At 43.0% G+C, this 24,898-nt stretch overlaps 2 protein-coding genes across 4 annotated transcripts in view; one reads left to right on the forward strand and one right to left on the reverse strand.

The window, feature by feature from the left end:
- Nucleotides 1-8,223, reverse strand: part of foxp2 (forkhead box P2) — a 103,066-nt gene extending 94,843 nt beyond the window's left edge. For both annotated transcript variants that reach the window (XM_068586353.1, XM_068586350.1), the window contains exon 1: nt 7,938-8,223. The gene's annotated coding sequence lies outside the window, so the exon portion shown is untranslated. The remainder of the gene's footprint in view (nt 1-7,937) is intronic.
- A 4,117-nt stretch (nt 8,224-12,340) lies between these two features.
- Nucleotides 12,341-19,219, forward strand: LOC137791859 (protein phosphatase 1 regulatory subunit 3A-like). Of its 2 annotated transcripts, none has more exons than XM_068587051.1 (4): nt 12,341-13,195; nt 14,050-14,108; nt 14,561-14,640; nt 15,252-19,219. In XM_068587051.1, exons 1-4 carry the CDS (start codon nt 12,411-12,413, stop codon nt 18,501-18,503), a joined length of 4,176 nt encoding a protein of 1,391 aa, XP_068443152.1. In that variant the 5' UTR covers nt 12,341-12,410; the 3' UTR covers nt 18,504-19,219. The 2 variants fall into 2 exon arrangements, with proteins under 2 accessions (XP_068443152.1, XP_068443153.1); XM_068587052.1 differs by having other exon boundaries at nt 14,561-14,795; nt 15,252-15,297.
- Nucleotides 19,220-24,898: the final 5,679 nt, after the last annotated feature.

The raw sequence follows: 24,898 nt of genomic DNA on the forward strand, positions 1-24,898 counted from the left end.
ACAACTGAAACATATAGTCACATAAAGTAATAAGATGACCAAAAGTCTATTAGATGACTACAGCTGTCGACCTCACCGCAAAGTAAAGAAAACAGTTTGAAATGTGATTTAGATAGATATCTCTATTTCAAGTTAATGCCACTTTACTTAAAATGATTTGCTGCTGAGTAGACTTCAATATCACAACACCTCTGGGCTGTGCAGATGTCATATTTTATTCACTGGAAAAGCATTAGGAATGCTATTAGTCTGTATGACCTCCAATTCGTGGGGATTTACAAATACCACACATATCTTCATGCCAAATACAAAACCACTGGTAAATTCTATCAACTTATAAATATGGCAAATGCATTCAAGTATTCATGAAGGACTAATAATGCTATAGGCTGATATTTACATAAAGCGTTCGCACACTAAGTCAAGATAAACTATTTAAGACCCGGACCACAAATACTTCCACAGTGCAGAAAAAGGAGGGTCCTGCGATGAAAGAGGACATTATGCTAACAAGTCAGATTACTGTACACAATAACTTTATCTTAAAAGTAAATACCATCCTTGGTGTTGGAAAAGGAAGGGGGGGGGGGGCATTATGGAAAGTCACTGGCAATATTTCTGTGGGGACCAAATGCTCCTTATCAGTGTTAGTCGAGCAATTCAGGCCCGCCCGAAGAAAGATGAGTCTTCAAACTCATTCTATTCATGGTCAGACGTGTAATTACCCTCAGCTCACAGTCTAGACGTAACCGCTTTCACAGTATTTAAGACCCCCCTATGCAACGCGCGGACGCCAGCTCCTACCACCAAGCCCTGCACGTTAAATCTGTGGCCAGATAAATTAGTGAAGAATGCAATAAAATAGACACAATGAGAGGAACTTTATCCTCCCCGCTGCTAAATGAGATTTCTTTGAAATGCAGATCAGTGGCTCTAGATTAGTGAATTTTAGCTGCTGTCAACATCATAACAAAATACAAATGCGATTGTTCGCTGGTGCCTTATCTCCTTGCTTCCATCTGTTGGCTGGTTATTTACTCCCCCCTGATTTACTATGCAGATCTAAATAAGTCGCATCAAAAGGAGGGCTTACTGCACAATGCCTTCTTAAGCTTCTACATCAAGGTATTTGAAAAACCGGTAGTCACATGAAAAGGCTGCCCATCAAAGGCACATCTCTAATGAACTCTCCCATATCAGAGGGGGCTTGTGGGGCCTGGCTTTAATGCCGTCTGCGTGGTGAGAGAGGAGCAGAACTACAAATCAGACCCACCGAGCCAAAGGAGAGAAGGGAGGAGGAAGATAGAGAGGCGGAGAAAAGAAAGGAGCGACAGGAGAGGGAGGAGGAGGAAGGCCTCGGTTATCAGATGAGATTAACTCAGCACCGGGACGAGTCCTATGGGCTTTCCATCCATCCATCTGACTCTTTGGTCTCGGCCGAGGAAGGGACTCATAAAGAGACTACAATAGCACTTGATTTGAACAAGTAACGGATTACTGGACGCGGCCACAGGTCAGTTTTACAGGACAACTGGAAAAGGAAACGACCCAAAATTCAACATGTCATTTCAACTTTAAGCAACCTTCAACGTTCATTACTTATGCAGCGTCCGTATGGATTTTTTATACAACTGGACTGCAGGCTTAATCAAAGAATATCAATAAATATCTGTTAAAAAAAAATAATTTTAAAATGGCAAAAGCAATCCAGTTCTTTAGCGGGAGATCCTGTCACGAACATGAAACAGCAGCATACTCTGCTGCCCCCGCCTTCTCATGCTCTCCAGGTCTGCAAACAGCTTTGGTAATCTCAAACAGAGCTTTTGCATTACGCTCCTGCAATAACCTTTAATTTCATGGTGTATTTGTTGCATTCAGAGCACAGGCTGGATTACAACCGACAATCTTCAGACTTATACAGCGAAAATAAACTGCATGGAGAGATCATGATCTGCACCCACCCACCCAGCGCCACCACCCTGCTTTGTAGCCGTGTGCGTGGATGAAGGGGGAAGAGACCCCCACCAACAAGCATGCAGTTTACCAGTGAACAATTAGCCCCGGAGCAAGAGCAGGCCCGGCACTGGCACATGTGGTTAAGAGGCGAGCGCTGCGGGAGAGTGCCAGATGATGAAGGGATGAGGAGGAGGAGGAGAAGGACGAGGAGGGGTGGTTGGGTGGGGGTGGGGGAGACGACACACTGGAAGAGGGGAGAGGAGTGGGGGCGTGTTGCGTGTGCCAGACACGCGTGTGCCAGTTTTTGGCTACTGGGCATGTCCTCCGTCATTCACTTTGCCGCTACTCTTTGCAGAAAAGACAAAGACAGTTAATGGGCCGCCGCCGCCGCCGCCTCAGTTCCAAGACTACTGAATTGGAATTTGTGAGGAACGCATCCGGATTGAGCTGTAATGTGAAGGCATCCAATGGCTAAATCGCTCGAGCCCCGACTTCTCGTCCCTCCCCTCGTCCCGCCTCAAGCGTCTCTCTGCTGCGTAGCATGCCAACTGGGCCCGGTGCCAGTCGCATTTGCCACCACAAGGGACCCTTGTCTTTTCGCCTTGCCTAATGAAATGACAAAACAACAGATTTGCATATGTAGAAACAGGTGTTGTAACAGGTTTGACTCCTCTTGACCCGAGCCATGTTAAAAGAGAGAAATGCAAAGAAGGGAAAAAAAAAAAAAAGCATGCATGAAAAAACTAAAAAAAAAAGTTTATGACCAACAGCTGCCTGGAGGTATTTAGGCTCTAATGGGCACTCGAGTCTACACCATCTGCCCTGTTGCTTGCCAGAAGTGACAATCTAAATTAAAAACCACTCATCAAATATCATAAAAAATAAACCATTGTTTTGCTGCCTCCATATGTTGGAGCTATTTTATTTCGTTCTCGGAGTAGCAATGGAGGCTGAGCTTTGAGGCCTATAGCTGTGATCCGGGGAAAATCCAGAGAGCCGCACAGTAGCCTGTAATTACCCTCCCACCGATCCGCTGTCTTCAGACCGGAGCCCTGCGTCATCCTACACATTATCCAAGTCCATCCTCTCCACATTACAGAGGAGAAAACCCAACAGAGCCAATGTGGTGAAGACGAGGTAATTGTTTCGTGCAGGATTCAAGGGTTGCCATCCAAGAGCGCAAGCTGGGTGTTCAGATGGTGAGAGGAGATAAAATCACAACTCTATACTTGCTCGTAACCAGATAACTGCTATTACGTTCTATGCAAATCCATATTCGCCAAGCCCAGAATCCCTCGTCGTGTTGCTGTGAAACAACCCCAGCAAACAGTGATGCATCGCTGAAAATGTCAAACGTCTCTCCTCCCCATTTTGACCAAATTATGTCCTGGCCCAAAGGGCTCGACTGGAAGCATTTCTTTTGTCCTTTGCTGGAGAGACACGGCTACTGTACAACACCCCTTCGCCCGCCAAACCCACTCAACACCGCCGCCACCACCCAACCCCCCACTTCCAGTTTTTTTTTTCTTTTTTATTCCTCTTGTTTTTATTTAGATGAGTGAGAGAGAAAGGAACAAACCTGAGACAGTCGTGACCCTGCGCGAGTGTTGTAACTTGGTCTAGAGCTACGCCGGCAGAAGGCAGCACCATATGCCCTCAGCCCCGAGCTGGATGCTCTTTCTGCAGCCTAATGTGCCTGTCAAAAACTGTTACTGTCACACACACACAACCCTCCCTCCCCTCCACAATGTTTTTTCCCCCCTCTCACAACATGTTTGAAATAAACATTTTTTTTTTTTTTTTTTGCCTTCATCTTCTTCTCTGCCTCTCTCTTTGTAAAGAGGAAAGGTCCTCTGAGATTTGGGGCAGAGTTCAGTATTGATGCATCTGTATCCCGGTCAGCTATTATAGCCATGCACACATTCAAAACTCATCTTTTTTTCGTTGCTTTTTGCTTGTCAGACATTAATCCAGTTGGGATTGACCCATAGACGGGCTCCTTTTTTTTGTTGCTTCGTCTTCCAGAATCTATCACACCACTAATACTCAAACTCTGTTATGACTAAAAGATGCCAGATAAGTCTCGATGAAGGCCTTTTCCAAACAATGGTTGACTTAGCCTCCACTTTGAGCCCGCGGCGCTGTCTCACATGAGGTCTGACTGTTTACGAGTGACAGGCTGATGGCTGAATGCGGGCGGAGCAACAGCGACCTTGCCTTTTACCATGAGTGACCCCTCTATCTTTAATTCGGGGGCAAGACACCAAAACCAACACATTTTTTCACACCAGGACACTGTTCATCTGACCGTGACTTGAATAAAAAGCCGCCATGCCTTCACACCACACTGACCAGCGAATAAACATGCGATTGTTAACTCAATAGAGGAAGAAAAAGACATTTTAAAAAAACAGGCAAGCTCTGTGGCTGCTGTTGGCGTACTGCGATTTAAATGAGTAAACAGTTTATTGGATATAGAGACTGACAAGTCAGTCAGCGTTACAGGCCAGGCTTACGCAGGCTTGGAGTGTCAACTCAACAGGAGACCGTTAAACTACAAGGTCACCGTCGAGACGGCGGTGCCAAGAGGTGAACTCTAAACCTTATGAAAAGGCATAAATTATCTCCCACAGCTTTGAAGGGATATTGTGTAAGCAGAGCAAAAGTTTGTTTTATAACTTAACATGCATGTCGCTTTCCATTTCAGAATCTGACACACACGCCAGCCAAAAGCTACACTTCTTGTTGCTTTACAATCCTCCGAGGGAGGCGCGATGACGCAAGATCTAATATTTGCAAAAACAATCTTTGCAAGATGTTTTGACACTTGATTGTTTTGCTCTAAGAAAATACGTAACCGCAAAGCCTTTTTTTTTTTTTTTTTTTTTCTTTTTTCCCCAAACTTGGCCGGGCAAACGTGAAAGCCATAAAAAAAATGAACTCAAACAAATTATACATGTGATCATGATCTGAGATGAAAGAAATGGCCAGTGTGAAGGAAATAAGTCACAGGCTGACTCTTTCTTTGGATCCTTCTCTGCTCACCCCTGTGTGGGCAGCCTGCAATCTCCTTTTCTAATCCTCACCCCCCTGACCCCACCCTGCACGGCTTTCTGCAGCCAAAGAGTCACAACGTCTCTCCCTCACAACGCCACCGAGTCGGGCTTAAGAAGTGACCCAGAGAGCGTAACTAAAAAAGTCTGAGCTGTCTCAAGACTCTTAGTAACCGTGGCACACAAAACATCATTACCGTGATGTGGATAATTACAGTGCAAAAGGGTGGCCTCTTAAGCATGTAATACACTCTTTTATCTTAAGAAGTCAATCTCTCCGAAGCCGACAGCTCGCAGTATATGATCCTCATAAACAAATACTTTTGCCGCGGCACAAAAGTGCCATTAAAGGCCAAAACTGTCAACACAAATTCCATTCTTACGGGGGAGGGGGGCGGGGGAAACCAAAGCAGGAGAGAGAGAGAGAGAGAGAAGGGGGGGAGGGGGGGGGGGAGAAAGAAAAAAGGACTTGATCACTTCTGGTTGCTTTAACTTGCATGGAGGTTGTCATGGAAACATTTCTATGAAGTTAACTGGGATAAAAACCTGAACATTTGCCATTTAATTGCCTTGAAGCTTAGTAACAGGGCCAAGTTAGCTGCCTCTGAAAACTCACCGTGAAGCTCGCGCGGATGGACTCAGTGAGATGTTTAGAAAAGTGAAGCTGGTGCACCACTCCCTTGATTTTCTTACCCTTTTTCCCCAAAAATGCAGCAACACCTCAAGGGCTGAGCGAGCAGTCTGTTTCATTACAGAGGTGTTGGGGGATGGGTGATGGTGCAATTCAAAAAGCTAATCCAAAAGTGAGCAAGTGTTTCATTGCCTAAGAAGTACTCTGACTCGAAACAGAATGGATGGGATCTGTGCAGAAAATATCTTTTTCTGGGCTCCGAATATGATTCCTGCGTCGCCATTTTGCATGTAGTCTGTGTTGTCAGCTGGAGCAGTCCTTGCATTCACAGTGCACGCTTTCATAGGACTCTCAGAAATTTAAAAAAAAAAAAAAAATTAATTGCAAAGCATTTTCTGCTTCCGCTCAGGTGGAAGCAACAATTTCCATATCTAAAAGATAAAAAAAAAAACATGCATCAACCGGTGTTCATTGAGCTGAAAGCTGAATCTTAATATTGATAAATGATTGAAACGTATGACAGGGTATACACATTAATCCTGTGGAGGACATTCATTTTCCTATTACCATAATGTAGAGCACGACTGCCCGATGATAAATGCAGCAATCAAAAGACGGACGCAGAGTGGGGCGAGTCGGGGTAATAAGTGCACTGCTCCCAACAACGGTCAGTGTTGGAGGGAGACTAATGGCAAGTCTCTCTCCAGCTCTCCCACTGCCTTGGGGGAAAAAAAAAATGCATCCTGTTTTCTACACAATGCCAGTGACCTTACTTAGTGCACACACCACCTTCGACAGCAAGTACACAAGAGAGAACGGACTGTTTTAAACATGCTTTAAGAAATGATTAGAGGGGGCTCTTCAACAAAGGGTCTGATTGTGCACTGGCTATGACATATTTCACGAGGGGCATTTATTGCCACCCGGCCCTTTGAAGAGTGAGAGCTGCTGAGTGAGGGGGGAACTGGCCCACACCTGCATAACTGAGGAGGGAACACCTGTGCACCCTGCGGCTGGAGCGAGGAGGGTCGATCCAGCTAATCCAGAGGTGAAAGCTGATCAGAGGACAGGCCCGGAGAGTTCAGCAGCCCTCACTGCCTTGTTAGCCTTTCTTTACCAAAAAAAAGAAAAAAAAGAAAAGAAGTTACATCTATTGATTTTTGGGCCACAATGTCTGCAAGGGAACAGTGGCAAGACACAGAGTGAAATAGAGAGACTCAGCAGACGCTCTTTATGAGCTTTTACTGCTTTGATTAATTACATTAGAATTTTAGATCAATCATCATGAATTCTGATATATTCTACCAGCATCCCTGTTTGTTTCTGGACAAAAATGGAATATTAAAAATGGAGCAAGCAAGGACGGTAAGGTGTTGACTGCTGATAACCACAGATATTGATCATGCCGATAAAGCATTGATAATTACAATTACAACAAACTACAGTGTATACTTTATGCATTTCACTTTTTGTGTATGGGACTGAAGAGAAAAACAGATTTTAAAACTATACGCCACAGTATCACAGATGAAAATACCATGGCATACAACACTAAAGGAATTTCAAAACTGGAGTAATAATTGACTATTTAGTAAATCAGAAAAGATGACACAAAGATGCAGTGTATGATATAGAAATAGCAATAGGTGTATTACACATAATTAATTCACTGTTCACTTTTTTAGCAATTAACTGCGAATTAGCAATAACCAGTAAATGACAGCAAAAACCAACTAGATATTAAAATGGATTTCAGTGGCAGTAATGCAGATATAATGTGACGTGTTCAAGGTGGGTAGATAAAATTTTAAAATAAAAACAGTTATCAATAGCCAAATGTGACAGAATTCACCATTTCTGAACAGATTTTTTTTTTTAGATATCCATCACTTGGTGGTAAATACAAATACAATTTGCCAGCCGCATTTACAACTTGAATTAAAAAAGGTTTAGACAAAATGCAGACAGGAAACGATATCTCGGCGTTTTCTTAAGTGACCGTGCTGCGTTCAGGGAGCCAAAGCCTGGACGGTGCTGCCTGGAGGTCCAGCATGCAAAGGGCGAACTACAATAAGCCTGGCTGAAATATGTTAACAGCCGCTCGGTAAATTAAAAAAACTAATCACAGGAAGTCCACGCGCAACGTGGAAATAATGTCGTCGCGAGCCAAGTTGCAAAGCGCGAGGACAACACAAACTTGTGACCGACGGTCCACTTCCTAATTCAACAACAAAAAAAAAACAAAAAAAAGTCAAACAGTGCGGAGAGAAAACATGCTCTTGGGCAGAAAAACTTACCACAAAAGAAATGGCAGGTAGCCTTTTATTTTCCTCGCGGAGAAAGAAAAAAAAAAAGTCAAAGGGGACACGCCAGGTGAGAAGCCGCCGTTCTCTATGTTTGCAGAGATCTTCGCACGTGACCGTCCAAGTTCACCATAACACGGAGAATATGAACAACAAGCTGCAGAGTAAATAAAAAGCTCGAATATTCCTCCGCTGGGCAACCGCTGTCGGAGACACACACACTCTCTCCTGCTGTCTCCCGTCAACGCCGCTGTTATTACTAATGCAACAGAGGGAAAAGCAGTACACCGAGTCCTGTTTGAATGACGTGCAATGCGAGGAAGACGCGGCTTGTTTTTTTTTCGTTACGATTCAAACACACATCAAGCAGTATCCTCGGCAAGCAAGTATATTTGGGACTAGAAACCCCCCCAGGGGAGGCACTTGCTTGCGCGCGGAGGTGTGTGTTGTTATTTTTGGGGCGTGCTGCGACCCCGTGTGACGTCAGGGCCACCTGCTATGTAAACAAAAAGTAATATTAGAAAGAAGAAGAAGAAAAAAAAAGAAAAAAAAAGTTTGTTTCACGATTTGCGAACGTCTCGCGGCGCTGGCGTTTCCTCCAGGAGCGGTGGCTCGGCGTCGTGTGCGCGGAAGCTTTTCCGCGGTAGTCGTGCGTTGTTTGTCGGGCAGCGGACCGGTAACCTTCCCCTCAGTAACGGGACCTTTCTACCGAGCTAAAGTGCGCCCGGTGCGACAATGTGAGAATGTCGACAACAATCCAATTGTGGGAACAACATGACAACAAGAAAAAAGCCCCATTAATAAATATCCCCGTAATGTTGCATGTAATATTTCAACTATCGTCTACTTTTTCTGTCTTTCTCCAGAGCGACATCAAACGTTAGAGACTATTATTTCCCACGCTAATCTTTCTGATATTCTTATAATAAGTTGTGTGTTGTATACACACACTCTCATAATACTTCCAATACGTAAAATAAATAAGTAGGCTCGTCATTGTTGGGGGACTGAATCCAAATGAATGTCATCGATACAGAATGAAGATAACATGTTTTTGATTGTGTAAAGCAGGAAACAAACAGACTAGATCTTCAGCATCCTCCTAAGTCAGTAATTCAACCTCCACATCAAGTATACGGCATTGTTAGGGTCACACTTTCTTAAAATAAGACTTTATTTTTAAAATACATTTTACATCCACCGTATTGATCCGTTTGCAGTGAAAAATAAATGTATTGATGATCGTGTATGCATACGCAGCAAAATGATGGGTGATCAATAATTGTTACATTTTACGAATTATAATGATCAGTATACGGAATTGCGTATTTTAGAGTAAACATGGAAACATGAGTTTTTACTGCCTTTAATTCATTCTAAATGTCGTCCGTAAGAAATCACAGCTCAATCAATACTTTATTACAAAAAGATGTAGACACACTTTTTTCACTGAAGATTTTTGTTTCCCTTATCCACTCCGTCATACCTTCACAAGTTAATTTCGCCTATTTATTCATTTAACAGTAGATCATACATTTAGCAGTAGTTAAAAGGCACTGCTCTCTTCTGTCTCGTCTTTCTTTTCTTCTTCTTTCAAATCGCTGAGACGTTCACGGTCAAGAAATGAATGACCAGATTATTATCAACTGGAAAAAAAAAAGAAAGGGTGGATGACACGTTTTAAAAACTGTAAGAAATGCGACAAGGGTATTTCTGTCTAATGCTCTCGACTGTCAACAATTTAAATTATATTTCATGTTGTTTATATCGACTTGTGTCCTGACTGAATGTGATAAAAGTGATTTGTGCTTTTTTTTTCTTCATGAAAGAAACACGGTTTGCATCCGCTGAGATTGTTTGATTGACTAAAAGCATAAAATACTTGACTCGTCCTAATGAGTGATTATTATTCATATTAATATAACCGCGTCATTCCTTCCCAGTAGGCCTATTTCTAATACTACTTTAATTAATGGGAATATGCTGCACTGTTACAATACAGTATGTCTAAAATGTCCCAAGACTGGCCGAGCTTTAAAGAAAAATGATCAGAGAATATTTTAATTGATGTGTTAAAAACAAGTATTGTTCGAGTTGTAAAAAATGGTAATGAAGTATCGTAATGCCTGACATGCGACAAGCTGGTCTATTGGATTTGTGTGTTTTTGTTTGCGTATCTGCTAATTAAAAAGCCATCAAATAAAAAGTAGGAGGAAACAGCACGTTGGAAGTGATGAGGGTGGAAAGAGGAAGCGAGCAGAGGAAGTGTGGTGGTATCCTGCCACCTTCTGGTCACTTTTAAAATCGGTCTGCCCGAGGTAACGTGAGACAATGGACTGTAAATAACTGTAAAGTTTTCTTATTTCCTCTTTCTCTTTAATTTGAATATTAGTTTTTTTTTTCTCCAACACTATCTGCACAGCTGGAAGTCATTATCACAAACTGGAGACGCAAATTAATTGGGCTGATGTGTAATCTAATTTAATATATTATGTTTAAATCTGATCACATAGTGCCATCTACTGATATACATTAGACATAGACGTTGTCTTTTGCTAATAAATTCAAAGGGTTGACAAAATAATTGGAGCAAACACAGTTGTTTTCATACTTTTCAAAAGGTGTTGATTTAGCTTTTGATTATTTTTTGGAAGTTGTTGCCTCACACTTTGTCAGCTTACTTTTTAATTGTGAATCCTTAAAATGAAATTAAAAAATATATATATGATGGGAAGCAGCTGAGTACTTGAAATTACCACAGTGTTACACACTCTATCCATAAAGGTGTGGGTGCTATCTTAAATCATTGTACCTATAATGTAATTTAACTACAGCATTTTTAACACTTATTCATATATATACATCTGCCTTGAAAAGTTGAAAATGAGAATGTCTGATACTATTTAAATACAAAAACTGCAATTAAAAGTAAGAAGAGAACCTTTGGCTTAAAAACATAGAACAAAGGGGTCCTTTGAGGACAAAAAGCTGCTCACCTGCCTGTGAAGGATTGTGTAACCAGCACAAAAGTATATTTACAAGATATTCTGGATTTGGGGGGGTATAGTTACACTGCACATCCAGGATTAGTTGAACTTCCTATCCGAAACGGTGGCACACACGCACGCACACACAGAAAGAGACACACACACACACTCAGCTTGCTACAAAGAACAGAATAATCCTCAGTCTTCTCTTCTAGGATTCAGTGAACCTAAGACTGAAGGTTGTCTGTAATCACACTGAGAGTTTCTGTAGATACTCAATCCAGATGCCTTTCAAGCACAGCATCAGCGCTAATAATGATTTAAGACATTATCGATCTCAACAGGGACTCTTCTGTGTTTTGCTGTCTGCACATGGAGGTCAGAAAGGTCAGAATGGAGGTGACATTGTCCTGTGGATGCTTCAGTCCTTCTTCAACTCTGCTCCTTCAACTGCGGGTCAACTCACTGCAGCGTCCTGCTCTGCAACATTACGCAGCAGTATTTTGAGCTAAATGCTAATATCAGCACGCTAACATGCTCACAGTGACGACGGTGACATTCTGATGGCCGAAGTTTAGCATGTTAGCGTGCCGACTTTTGGTCATGAAACAAAACTCTGAACAAATTAACATTGTGACCTGATGATGGCGCTAGATGAAAAGTTAAGGGACCACCAAAGTCACGACAATCATTCAGACATTAACGTCTGAGTGAGATGTTTAAGTCTGGAGAACCAACTTCCTTTTTCTGAAATGTTCAGCAAATAAAACCAAATGTAATATTGTTCACACTAATGAATATTGCTTGCAGGTGTTGGTTCTGTTTCCAAGTCTGTAAATCCTGAGCTAAACCCCATCTCCATCTGGCATGAAGCTGTCCAGCTGTGTATTTACTTGCACGGATTAAATCTCATGGCGATAAAATTATATGGTTACATGACTCAGTTATCACCTGCCACCATGACCAGAAGACATTGTATCAAACCATTACACTCCAAATAAAATTCCCACGTCAGCCGTATCATTATTGTGTTTTTTATGATGCCACAACAAAGTTTACAAAAACAGATTGTTATCTTTGGATTTTATATATTTTTTTAATTTGAAGGAGCAAAAATATAGACACACTGACAATATATTTAAACTATGGACCTGTTTAGATACACATTGTACTTTAAAGTGCTATATAAAAGCTGCAATTCCCTTTATTTATTTTGTAACTAGCAAACATATTGTGCGAGGATAACTGAGAGGATAACTGGCCTGCCCTGGTCTAGTTATATGTGTCCTATTAATAGCCATGGCTCAGACTCACAATGTTCAGCTGTAACCAAACTCCATCTGTCAAGTCACGTCCTCTCCCTGCTCCCCCATCTACAGTATCAGTGCAGCCAGGCTCGGGGCACTCTGGTCTGCGCCACCCTCCGAGCCAGACAGACGGCAGGACGGGCAGACAGCTGCCTCTCAGACCACCGCACATTATGGAGGGCCTGCACATCCCACCCTCGGAAGAGGAAGGGGAGACTTTGGAGGAGGAAAGGGAAGAGAACGGGGAGCAGGAAGAAGGGGGAGGAATGAAGGCCTCGTCGTCTCCCGTGGGCTCCACCACAGACGAGGAAACAGATGAGGACTCCGAACCGGAGCCCCCGCAGGTCATTCGGAGGAAGGTGTCATTCGCAGACGCCTTCGGCCTCAACCTGGTGTCAGTCAAGGAGTTTGACAATCCAGAAGTGGCAGAGTCAAACGTCAGCCAGCCCCCTATTAATGAGGCAATCCTTCCCTTGGAGGAGTTCTACATGTCCTGTCTGTTTACGGTTCCCTCATCCCTGGAGGAGCTCGACCAGAGGCTACAAAAGCAGATGGTCGAGCTGGAAAACATCGAGCTCCTCCCGGGGACCACGACGCTCCGCGGCATCGTCAGGGTGGTCAACCTCTGCTACAGCAAGTCCGTTTATGCCCGGGTGACCCTGGATCACTGGACAAACTACTTTGAGCTGTCGGCAGAGTATCTGCCTGGATCCAGTGATTGGAAAACCGACAGGTTTACTTTCAAGTACACGCTGGTGCCTCCTTTTGAGAGAGGGGGGACCAGAGTGGAGATATGTCTGCGTTATGAAACTTCAGCGGGCACTTTTTGGGCAAATAACAAGGACATGAACTATGTGCTGTTCTGTCACCAGAGAGGGCATGTAAAGGAGCTTTGGCCTCAAGCGCAGGAGGAGAGTATCGGTTACAAGAGCAAGAGGAGCTGTCTCAAAGCTAACAGGTGAGAGAAGCTGATTCTCAATCCTTTTTTTTTTAAACATGCCTCTGCTGAAGGAAGTCACCTCCCACTTGTGACAACAAATACCATGACATAATCAATATTTAAATGAAATGGGGGTCATTTAGGTCCATCAGTGCTAACTTTACATAGAAGTAAAGCTATTACACGTCATTTTGGAGACAAGAAAACTCTCATTTGCCATGATAGGAAATGTGACACAGTGTGTGTGGTTAAACTGTGCTGCTCGCTCATTAGGAGGACGTTGGAAGGGCAATTGTGTGTTTATAGTAAGCTGTTATGTAACTTTTCAGTAATGGATGTTTGGGTCGCAGAACACATATTGCCCATTTAAGGTCAGGTGTCTGTCCAGGTTTCCATTACGTCTCACATGGCTGAGAAAGCCGGATATGCTTACTTTGCCCTCACAAAATGCTCCGTTTCTGCTTCAGGGCATGCAACATACATTTCCTATTAAGTAGCTGTGCTTGCTTTGGTCTGACTTGCTGCAGCTTAAATAATAATAATACAGTCGACAAACACATTACACACAATTCATATTTACATTGAAACAGTTTCAAAGGTTGCTGGCACATGCACATGCTCTCTGCATGGAAATAAGGATCACAGCTAGTTGTTGTACATCTCTTTCTGTGCATCATAATCTTAGCAGGTGCAGGGTGAAATGCACAGACTGTTTATTTTATAATGTTGTTGAACTTTAGGATGTTAATAGCGTGTATCCTTTGAAAGGCTGCAATGGTTTGACCTTCCCACACATCACTATTCACAGACGCAAGAAGCCAAACATGAGAAACGCTTATGTAATGCTATTCCTACTTCCTTTTGAACCATAGGAGGGGAAGTGCAGAGGAAAAGACCCGAGAGACCAGTAACCCACCAACAGCTGCTGCAGGTGTGTTTTCTTAAAAGGAACAATAGTCACTTATAGAAACGCTAAATATTTTTCTGGACTCGATGTAACATAATGGCAAAAAAATACTGCAACCTGCCCTTGCGAGAGGGCACCGGGAAACAACGGGGTTGCAGCGTCATCATGGGAAACAGTAACTTCCTGCCAGCGGCAATATGAAGGGAGTATTACATTTAAATATTTGCAATATAAATAAACATGTTGTCACTTTCTAAATCTTTTTTACACACACTTCTACCATCTTCTAGTTAGTATAGTTTAGATTTAGTTTAGATTTCATGACCAGGTTTCCAAATTTTTTCCAGCAAGTTTTTTACTTAAAATGGTCGTAGTTCCTCTTAAATGTTTCTATGTGTGTGCATGCATGCATGTACATTGATTAAGTGTGTGTATGAGTATTCAAGCACATTTCGACCCTTGTCTTTTCTTTGCAGATGCAGAGGCAGCGGTGGCTGACAGAAAGAACAGCACAGATGTGCAATCCTTACTTTACCAGGAAGAACACAAACCTTTGGTGAGGTTCATTTATCATCTTCTGGAGGAACAGACTCTTCATGATGTTTGTGTAAAAAATGAAACGCCGACATCCAACCGGAGTAAACACTGTTTGCAACAACACTACTCACAATCCACTGCCAGTCAGCATGTCTCCAGCTGCAGATATACTCTGTAAATATAAAGTGAGAAGGTGTGTGTGTGTGTGTGTTGTTTCTCCACAGATATGATAGCTGAGGCAAAGATGCATCTCATACTGCACGCTGCTCATTGGGCACCAAAAGAATGTGAAAAAAGTCGGCTAATCCGACACTTGAGAGTGTGTCTAAAATGTGCAAAGTATACATAATAAATGGGACATGCTCGTAAAGGTGCAGTAAAGGTGATGATGTAAACAAAATGAGGCGTGTGTGCTGTGGTTGCAGCAGCGTTGCACTACCTTGCATCATCACAGAAATGTTACATATGAAAGAAAACAGAATGGGCCATTGCATCCAGTTTTGTCATCAAGGCAGTATGGGGACTTAAAGTAGCCGATGACCTTAAAGACCGACAAAACTGGTAGCCTCTAGTTATAGTTCAACTAGCTCAAGCGTTAACACTTGGCTTGACCTTTGACCTTTTCGACAGGTGGAAAGCATAAAAAGCAGACACAGAGCAGCGCGTATGGCACGTGTGCAGGACTACCTCTCCCAAAGGAGGAAAGAAGTGCCCAAGGCTTATTCCCACGACTCAGCCAATGGCCAGAAGGTTTCTCAGCCTTTGTCAACTCTCTGGGGCGACTCCGCCGGCTTCCTTCATAAACGCCCAAAGAAACAAACTGTCCGCGAGAGTCCTCAGGTGCTCACCTACCACCAGATCCCTCTGCTTACGCTGGACTGGAACACTGACAAAGCCCACCAGTGGGGGGCCGCTGACATGGACGACATCTGGACCGAAAAAGCTAAAATGACCTTGTCAAAAGCCTCACAGGAAAATATAGAAGACACACCTTCTGTCAATGACGTGTGGCGGGCCTTTAGTAACAGTACAGATGATACCGCTGATAAAAAACCCTCCGTGTGCGATGTTTGGCAGGCATTCCTTAATGGGCCGAGCACCGACCATTCTGGGGTCCCAGAGTCAGAATGGCTGCAGACAGCAGCGCTAGTGTCTCCCTCCAACGATAAAGAGCCCGATGCCCAATATGTAGCGAGCAGTCAAGAGCATGAATTTCAGGTGGGCCCAGACGCGCCCACCACCTCACATCCGCACACCTCCGCTTTATGTCAGCTGCTGTCAGATACTTGCCAAATATCAGTGGCTAACGCTGCCGTGAACACCGAAGACCACCAGCCGGCAGAGGCATGTGTCGGCAGCCCAAGAGATGACAGCGCGGCGACACAAGATGCCTCCCAAAGGTCACAGAACAACGCCGTAACAGACACTCTGCGGGAATTTCGCCTCAAGGGGGCAACGCCTGTGTCCGAGGGCGATGCTGACAGTTCAACTGAGTGTCACAAGCGTGCCATTGGGGGGGAAGGAAGAGAGGGAGAAGCAGAAAGGATGGAAAGAGATGAGCCCTCAGCAGCACACACAGCTGACTTAGTAACAAGCTCAGGGGAGTCAGAGACAACAGACATGACAGCAATGCCCGAGTCTCAGAATGCCACCGCCGTTGATAGGATCTCACAGGGATCAAGGCCGGATGAGGGTCTTTCTTCCAGCAGAGGAGGGGAGGTTATAGGTACGGCACACAATGTGATGGATGACACGCTGGCATTTAGGGGGACAATCAGAACGGGGACAAAGGATGGGGTGAGGTTTGTCTTCTCCGCATCCAGACAAGGAACGGAGGAAGGGATCAGGAGTAAGTGTACGGAAAATAAAGGTGCTACAGATGGGGAGATATTTAGGCCACGGGAAACAGAGGAGTGTAAAATCTCCCAGAGGTATGCAGATGAAAAGCAACATGAGAAATTCAGGCTGAACCAAAACAGTGGGAATCCGTTACAGGAGAATGAGGAGGAAAAAAATGAATCGGGACTCGCACAGACAAATGCAGATGAATCCAATTCAAGTCAAACGTCTTCCAGGCAAAGCCAAATTATGGCAAGTGAATTCAAATTGGAGGAATCTGAGAGGGAAGACGTTGCATCAAATAACAAAGACTTGGAAGTATCCAAGGAGGTGGAACCTTGCTTTTGTACAGCAATCAATGAAACAAAGACACTAATTGGTGCAGAAGAGGTCATTATTCAGTTATTGAATGAGGAACATTATGACAAAGCTTTACAATGTAATTCATCACGGCAGAGGGGAAACACAGCAATAATTTCAGATAATAAACAGTCAAGGTCAATCAAAGGAGGTGGAGAGGAGCGCGTTGAGAAATCAGAGGACTCAACACAGACGCAAAAACAGAAAAATGTGCTGGAATCTGAAACAGATGAACAAGTATTCGTCTCAAATCAGGCTGAGGAAGGAAAAGGTTTGAGTTGTGATGGAATAATTGAAAAGCAACAGGGAGCAAACCCAGCACCGCAGGCAAGACAAACAGTGGAATCAAGGGAAATGAAAAAGATCTATCAAGGTGACCATGATACATTCAAACCTTTTCGAACAGATAAATGCACTCAAAACCCCCTGGAGGTGGTAGAAATGAGATGGACTCATTCACTAGATAGTGTGGAGGGTCAGAAAGAGGATGTGGGCCGTGAAATAAGCCCAGAAGAAGTTGAGGCGAAGAAGAACGTTGCTGAGAAAGACACTTCAACAGCGCTTCAACACCAACCTGAGACATTAGAAAGAACAGAGGAAGATATGAGTCAGAGAGGCAAAGATGAGAGGGTGAGTATTGGAAAGCTGAAAATAGAAGTAGTGGGGGAGTCGATGGGAAATACGGAGAACGCTCAGGGGGAGACGGGGAATGCGCCGGCTGAATTGAAAGAACAAGAGTTGTCAGCAGAAGTTGAGAGCTCTCCACGTGTTGAATATAACAAATTGTCAGAGGGAACAAAAGAGCCTATTACAGCAAGAAATGCTGTCACACTTGAAGTGATAGAGTCTGGATTGGAGGAGATGTTCATAGAAAGATTTGGAGACAATTTGGTCAGGGGGATTTGGGAAGAGGTGTTCGGTCGTAAAGAACAGGCCTCTAATAGAGACAGAGATATTGTTGATGGAATAGGGGGCGAGCGGGCAAATACACCTGATATTACACAAGATTGCCGTCATTTATTGGAGGAAGACTTCAATGAGGCATTTGATTCAGGTGTTTTTTCCCCGACAGATCTGCCAACAGATCCGAATGTACGTCTCTGTCGAGGCCGAGAGCAAATCTCTGCCACTACGAACAATGATTACTTCCCAAAAGAGACAAGTCAGTCACTCACCCCGGCAGAACAAACTCACTTTCTCTCAGAATCGCAGACAGATTTGAATTCAAGAGCTCATCTCAGTCGAGATTTCGCCCCCATTTTAGCTGTTCAGAGTCGGCCGTCATTGACTGAATCAGCCCAAAGCTCTCCGAAGGATCAGAAAAACTACACTCACATCAAGGAAAGATCAGTCACCTGTCAGGACGCAGGCAGACCAACAGAAGACTGGGTTGTCACCCACAGGGAGAGTTTGAATCCATCAGCTCACACATCTCACACAGATCCGAGTTCCTCATCTGACAAATCAAAAGAGTCCGATAGCGTTGTCTGGCGGAGTGTGTTGTACATCCTCAGTCAAATCACCAGACTTCTGATCTGCATCCTCTTGGTTGCTGGATTCTTCTTTATCGTGTTCCTGTATGACTTCCCAGCATTCTTTGCGCTCTACATATTTTCATTGTGCTGGTGGTTTTATAAGTGGAAGAGGCATCGAGTGATGACAAACAAGGCGATGGTGGGATAGATATGGTTACAAAAAGCTACAGAAAATCACAAAATGAAATGCAACCCACAGCACTAACATGTGTTTGGTTGTATGTTTTTATATTTGGTTGTTTCTAACTCGAGAGTGCAGTAGTTGCCATCCATTTTTTACTTCCTACTTGTGACCCATTGTCACTTGTTGCAAGTCCATCACCAGTTCAACTACAGTGTGTTTTTTTAATTCGATTTAATTGGTTTAATGGTTAGAGGAAAGTATGCCAAAAACATTTTTTTTGTAGTAGAAATGTATTTTTCTATTACGTGAAGCCCGGCCCTTTCAATGTGTATTGCGACCCGTTGTGGTGGTCTCAACACCCAGATTAGGAATCATTGAATTAGTGAATGAGAGGTTTGATCTGTGTTCATAAAATCTGTAAGCAATTGTATCTTTTTCAAATCTTTAAGTTGATTTGATGAACTTCACATTCAAATTAAAATAACGACGCAATTCACATTAAAATCCACCTGTTGTCGAAGGTGTTAGTTAATGCTGATTTTGTGTAAACAGTAATGTGTATGATGTGTGTATGTTTGCAGTGTTGTATGGGCACAATATCACTTTACGAAGCACCAAATGGAACAAAGTTAGTCTGTTTGATTCTTATAGACGGAGGATGTCTCCAGCAGTGGGGCATTGGAGAGTTGAAATGTTTGTCTTTCCTTGCTTTTCTTCAATAAAAGAAAAACAACTTTAAACTTTGTCTTGGCTCTTTTACCGTTTACATTTTTTTTGGATAAATATGTCGATTGTGTACCTTTTTAACTACATCTTGGAACTCCCTCAGAATAAATGACATCAGCAGAAAGACTTAAGAAACCATGTGTACAATTGTTTCATGGTTCTTAACAATACATAACCAGTTCCTCATCAAAATGTTTATTGATGAATGCAAATGAAAAAAACAATTTCAGTAGCAAAAGACATTTCGTGACAGACGTTCCTCCATCTTCAAGCATGTGGAGTGTGTGGAAAAAAGGTCTGTGTGTGTCCATGTGTGTCCACGGGTGTTTTGATATTGGTCCGGTCCGGCAAGCATCTGATGGATGGCAATATGCCAAATGGTAGCCGAGTCCAGCTCTAAACAAGCATACCAAACATTCTTGAGCTAATTTCAGCCATATGGATTTGACAATATTATGCTCTTCCCAACTAATAACGACAACATAAATTGTCTCAACTCTCGATCTCGTACTATATTTACACAGATGCTTCAGTGCATGACGAGGCTGTTGCGTCACTCTACATATTCTCCTCTTATCTACCGCCAGCTGATAAGTCTCCCCGTGTGACACCGTGTGCGATAAAGTGGCAGCCGGAGTGACACTGCGGCTCAGTCGAAGTCACTTGATCCCGTCTGGGGTATGTTGACCTTTTGTAAGATGGCTCCAATCCCATGCTGGCACCTTTAGCAAACTGGCCAGAAGCCAACGTTGGCACCGGGGGGGGGAAGGCTCGGCTACTCTTCACAGGGCACTGCGTTGAGGATGCAGTGCAAACCTGGCACAGCTACTGTAGTGCCAGCGCAGACAAAAAGTAGCAGTGACAGGAAGAAAGTGAGGAACAAGGATGGAATCTTGATGAGCTGCGGTTACCCTGAGGCCACTTGTGTATTATTTACGAAACCACAGGACAACATGTATGGGCAGAATCAGGTCCAGGGATGAGGTTGCACATTACTTGATTACTTGATTTTTTATCTTTGTTTACTCGTGAGCAATGCTGCTGTAATCCTGTAATAAAGGATTATCTTATTTTATCGTATTACTTCCAAAAAGACAACAGTTAGGAGACTTTAATTTCCACAAAACATGAAATCACGATTAACTGCTATCTGTACTGTATCTGCCTTTTCACCCATTGAGCGATACAAAATAATAATAAAAAATATGAACATGAAAAAGGTCAGAGTTACATCTTTATTTGCCTATTCTGACGCTTTATTCAGTTAAAGTTGTTAATTCTCTTGAAGAAAACCATCTCACCTCAAGGACTGATTTTCAGATTCTTTTTTTTAATTTTTTTAAATAGATGCTAAAACGCAATATTTTCTTAATCAACACTTTCTTGTGATAGCTGCTACTCTGGTTCAGATGAGGTCATTAAGGACGCGGAGGCAGGCACGTCCATCAACTCTCTGGATCACTACGTGCACCTTGTGATACAACCCCTGACTAAACTGAGAGCCTATCATCATACATCGATGCTCTCCTCATGCTCACATTACAGTGTGTATACAGGATTGTGTTGGTATGTGTCTCGGTATACGTGCGTATGCAGGCACACTATAATAAGGGTTGAGATATCATGTGAGAGATATTCTCAGGAGAGCATTCCTGTATTTGTTTAACACAAGCTTCCTGTGGTCCGATATCAGTTATCAAGGCCTGAAGGGATTAAAAGCACTTTACTGTTCCTCCCTACAGTTGTCTTGTGACAAATTGGGAAATTTAATTCCATAACAAAGAGAAAATGAGGACGTAAGAAAGAAGTGTGTTGGGTTTAATAAAGCTCAACAACCTCTTTTTTTTTTTTAAAGGAATATCACTACTCCTAAGGCTAAAAGGTCATGTCATGACAATCGCAAACTTTGGATATATTGTATATATACACTAAAGGCTGACAGTTTATTTTATTATTTATGACATTTTGTATGAAAACCTTGCTGCAATGCTGCATTTATTCCAGCAGATGACAATGCAGCTCCACTTTTCAGAAACATACACCTCCCAAACCCAAATCATAGCTGATGCTTTTGGTCGCCGGTGAAATAATACAGGAATCGCATAATCACCTCAAGCAAGCATTTCACACCATCTGCATAATCCTCAAGTGAAGATGCATTTTTCTTCTTCTTCTTCTTATTTGCACAATGAGTAGTCCGAACAAGAAAGCGACAAACACATGACAATCTCTTTTATTTTTGCTTTATCCCCGTGGCGAATTCACTGTGCAGTGAAGTGCACTGGCGGGGACAAGAGGGTGCATGAGGACATGATATGCAAGTGGATGAGAGCGCAAAGCGAGGCAGGGCCGCGTTGTGCGGCCTGAGGGGATTCAGAAGCCCTTCTGCTGACAGACTGGAGACCAGGCAGACTGCACCGTCCACACTCTCCCCGAGCCCAGACTCGGGAGACACGTTTTATTTAACCCATCTCCACATTCCGCAGCCTCTCCGCCTCCATCAACCTTCAACCCTGCCGGCTCCATCTCCCCTTCTCCCCGCCCCGCCCCGCTCTTTACCCCCATGCCTCCTCCTCTCACTACCCTCAGCGACTCGACATTCCCAGATGTCCGCTGGCTCTCGCATCACTGAGACAGCCAGGCTTTCTGCCGCTGTCACTTGGCATTTGAAAGCTGTGCGTGCGTGGGACACCGTCACCTCCCATTCCACACTAATTGCACTACACTGACTGAATAAAACACTGGAGTGGTACCATGAGGCTAAAGGTTTTTTTTTTTTTTTCTCAACTTAATTGAACTTTTACGTGAGTGTTTTAACATAACAAGCAATACAGCTGTGTTTCAGTTCATTACCCAAACTATTTTTTTTTTTAGAAATGTGTTAACTGTTATAATTTGCATTTTTAAATAAAAGCAGTTTGTCTCTTTTATCAAAAATATGACCGTACAGCAGCCTTGTTTTGCATTTTAAACGGATATATTCCAATTTTTGAGAACACATTCCACAATATATCTTGTGCTTTAATGGCGGTGCTTTGTTTCATGGCGCTTGCTTTGCTGCATTACCATGAGATGACGGTGCCGTTTGTCATCTTCGGTGCTGGCGGCTGGGTTTGCTTCATCACAACGAGGAGGTGTGAGGAAAGAATGAGGAGGAAGATGAGCAGGAAAGAATGAGGAGGAAGATGAGCAGGAGAGGAGGAGGAGGAGGAGGAGGAGGAGGAGGAGGAGGAGGGGGGGCAGATATTTTACTCATGAGGAGCATGAGCTTATGTCAGATTTAGTCACGGTTTCGCACCAAACAGGGAATAGTAAGAATACAGTGATAATAGGAGAGAATTTGAAGAGCGTAAAGGTAAATCTTTTGGTGCCGAGCACCCAATCATTCGAAGAGAAAGCAATAAATATAGTGAAACTTTATTTAGCCAAAATACTCGCCTCATTTTACCAGATAATGTTACAAGTACTGGATGAAGAGGGGCTTGTAAGGATGGACTTTTATTCTTTTATTTGCAGTGCAGAGTGAATCAGAATGAGCTGTTTTTCCTCTAATGTCCTGCAACTCGGCCAACTAATACAAGGAGACATGCCATTCCTGAGAAAATGTTCCCTTCGGCGGTATTCTCTGAACCTTGTAGAAAACCACGGTGCCAGGCAGCCCTTTGTTCTCTGCAAGAAAGCAAGCATTGCAGCCATGAACCGTTGTTGGTTGATATTTTCAAGGCCAGAAACCCTCATAGACAGCCACATTTACAATTGTAATTTACTTACTCGTGCGTATTTAGGATGGCAATAAAGGAAGTCTGTATAAACCCTTTCCTGTGGTTTACAATAGAGACCTTTTATTTAGGATCCTCTCAATTAGTTAAATATGAATGACCCCGAGAAGACATCTCTGAAGTCTTACTGTTTCCTTGGATGTTATCTTCTATGTCTTCTATTTTTTCCTAGCTTGCGGGCTTAATATGAGCCCCAGCAGCGCCTGAAAATTGGGACTGAATTTTTTTATTTTAGGGGTAACCACGTGACTGAGAAAAGCATCTTGACGTGTGTCACCAAGCACAGACGCGTACACGGATGTATCTGTTCATTGTTCTATATAAATTATCCTTCAGATAATTAACAAAGTGGTCCGGTACCAAAGGACCCACGGGCCGGTACCGCTCCGAGGCCCGGTGGTTGGGGACCGCTACTTTAATTCATACGTTGTATAAATGTGTGTTGCTAAAAGTAATTCAGTGGCCCAGCCCTTTCGTTGGAAATGAGTGGAAAACTCCCCTTGGACTGTAGGACCCCTGAGAGTGACTCGCCGAACCCCTGGGGTTCGATCAAACCCAGGTTAACAACCACTGATCTAGCTCATCATATCTCAGTCCAAACTGTTTGCTTAAAAATACAGAAAGGAGTGGGAATCCATCCCTCAATTTAAAGGCTGCCTGAAGCCGTTTATAGGATATAATACGTATAATATTGGTCATGGTGCCTGAGTACAGGCTACAATTTGTCACTTTTTGGGAAAGCAGGGGTTCTCTGCTAATTTTGTTGTTTTCTATTATTATTATTAGCTCAGTATTGTTTTTCTTTTTGCTACGGTTAGGCCAGTCGACCTTATTTCCTAGTGTTGGGGTTTTAGTTATTGTTTTGGCCTCAGTGACCCGACGCCTTTCCTTCCGTTTTAGTTGGTTTACCTGTGTGGATCAGTAAATTGTCAATAAATGCGACATATTGCTCCTTAAATATTTCACCCGCCTTATTATTTCTCCTACTTATGTTTATTTTATAAATATGAGAATGGTAAATGGTATATGGAGCTCAAGGCTACAAAGTGGGCGCACTGACAGAAGACAGAGCACAAACCCTAATGCACAAAGAAAGGAGGCTGATGAGACACAGGTGGAACTAATCAGGGCAATCACACAGGCGGGAAACACACAATGGTTTTTCAAAGAAAAGATGAGATAAAAAAATAACATAACTTCAGAGCAGCTGATTATGAGACTTGTTTAATAACCGGTTTAATTCTGCAAAACCTGCAGACTGGTTCTCTCAGTTCACCAGTAAATGTCAAGTATCTCTATCTGCATACACTAATCATATACTGCTAAACTGTTTTATAGAGCATGCGTGGTTTCCCTCTCCCAGTAGCGAGGCCAATCAGGGTGAGAGCGCTGTATGAATGACACAAGTTTAATACGAAAATTGGCATCATTGAACAGAAAAAGATGTTCACTATTACAAGTCATTTCATCAGATATGGAGTCTTAAAAATGTTCCTTTAAAAATGAATCTGCTGGTCTTCAGTGACTTTGGGTTTAGCTAGCTCAACTAACTTGACAACCGGTTGTTAAAGCCTCAACAGACAAAGCTGAAACATTATAAACTACTTTATGTTTTCCACTTGCATCTTTTACAGCTGCAGAGAGCAAAGTATTGCAAAACCTGTTTCAATAGCGATTCATTCCCAATAGTAAGGCCAGTTTTCACTAGCATTTTGACTGACGACTTAACGCTAATGCAGTGTCTGGTGAACTGGGGTGGAAGCTTTATCAAAAACTTGAGGACAGATATATCTCTTTAAAGGTTGACTGCACTCTGTTATAGCTTATGAAATATTGAGCATTTGAAATATCTTACCCTTAAACTAACCCAACTGCAAAAACTACCCTGAAAGTAACTTAGTTCACTACCGCCGC

This window comes from Clinocottus analis, unplaced genomic scaffold, assembly GCF_023055335.1.
Source record: "Clinocottus analis isolate CAN_PGR_092001 unplaced genomic scaffold, fCliAna1.0.p SCAF_20, whole genome shotgun sequence".
NCBI classification, from domain to species: Eukaryota; Metazoa; Chordata; class Actinopteri; order Perciformes; family Cottidae; genus Clinocottus; species Clinocottus analis.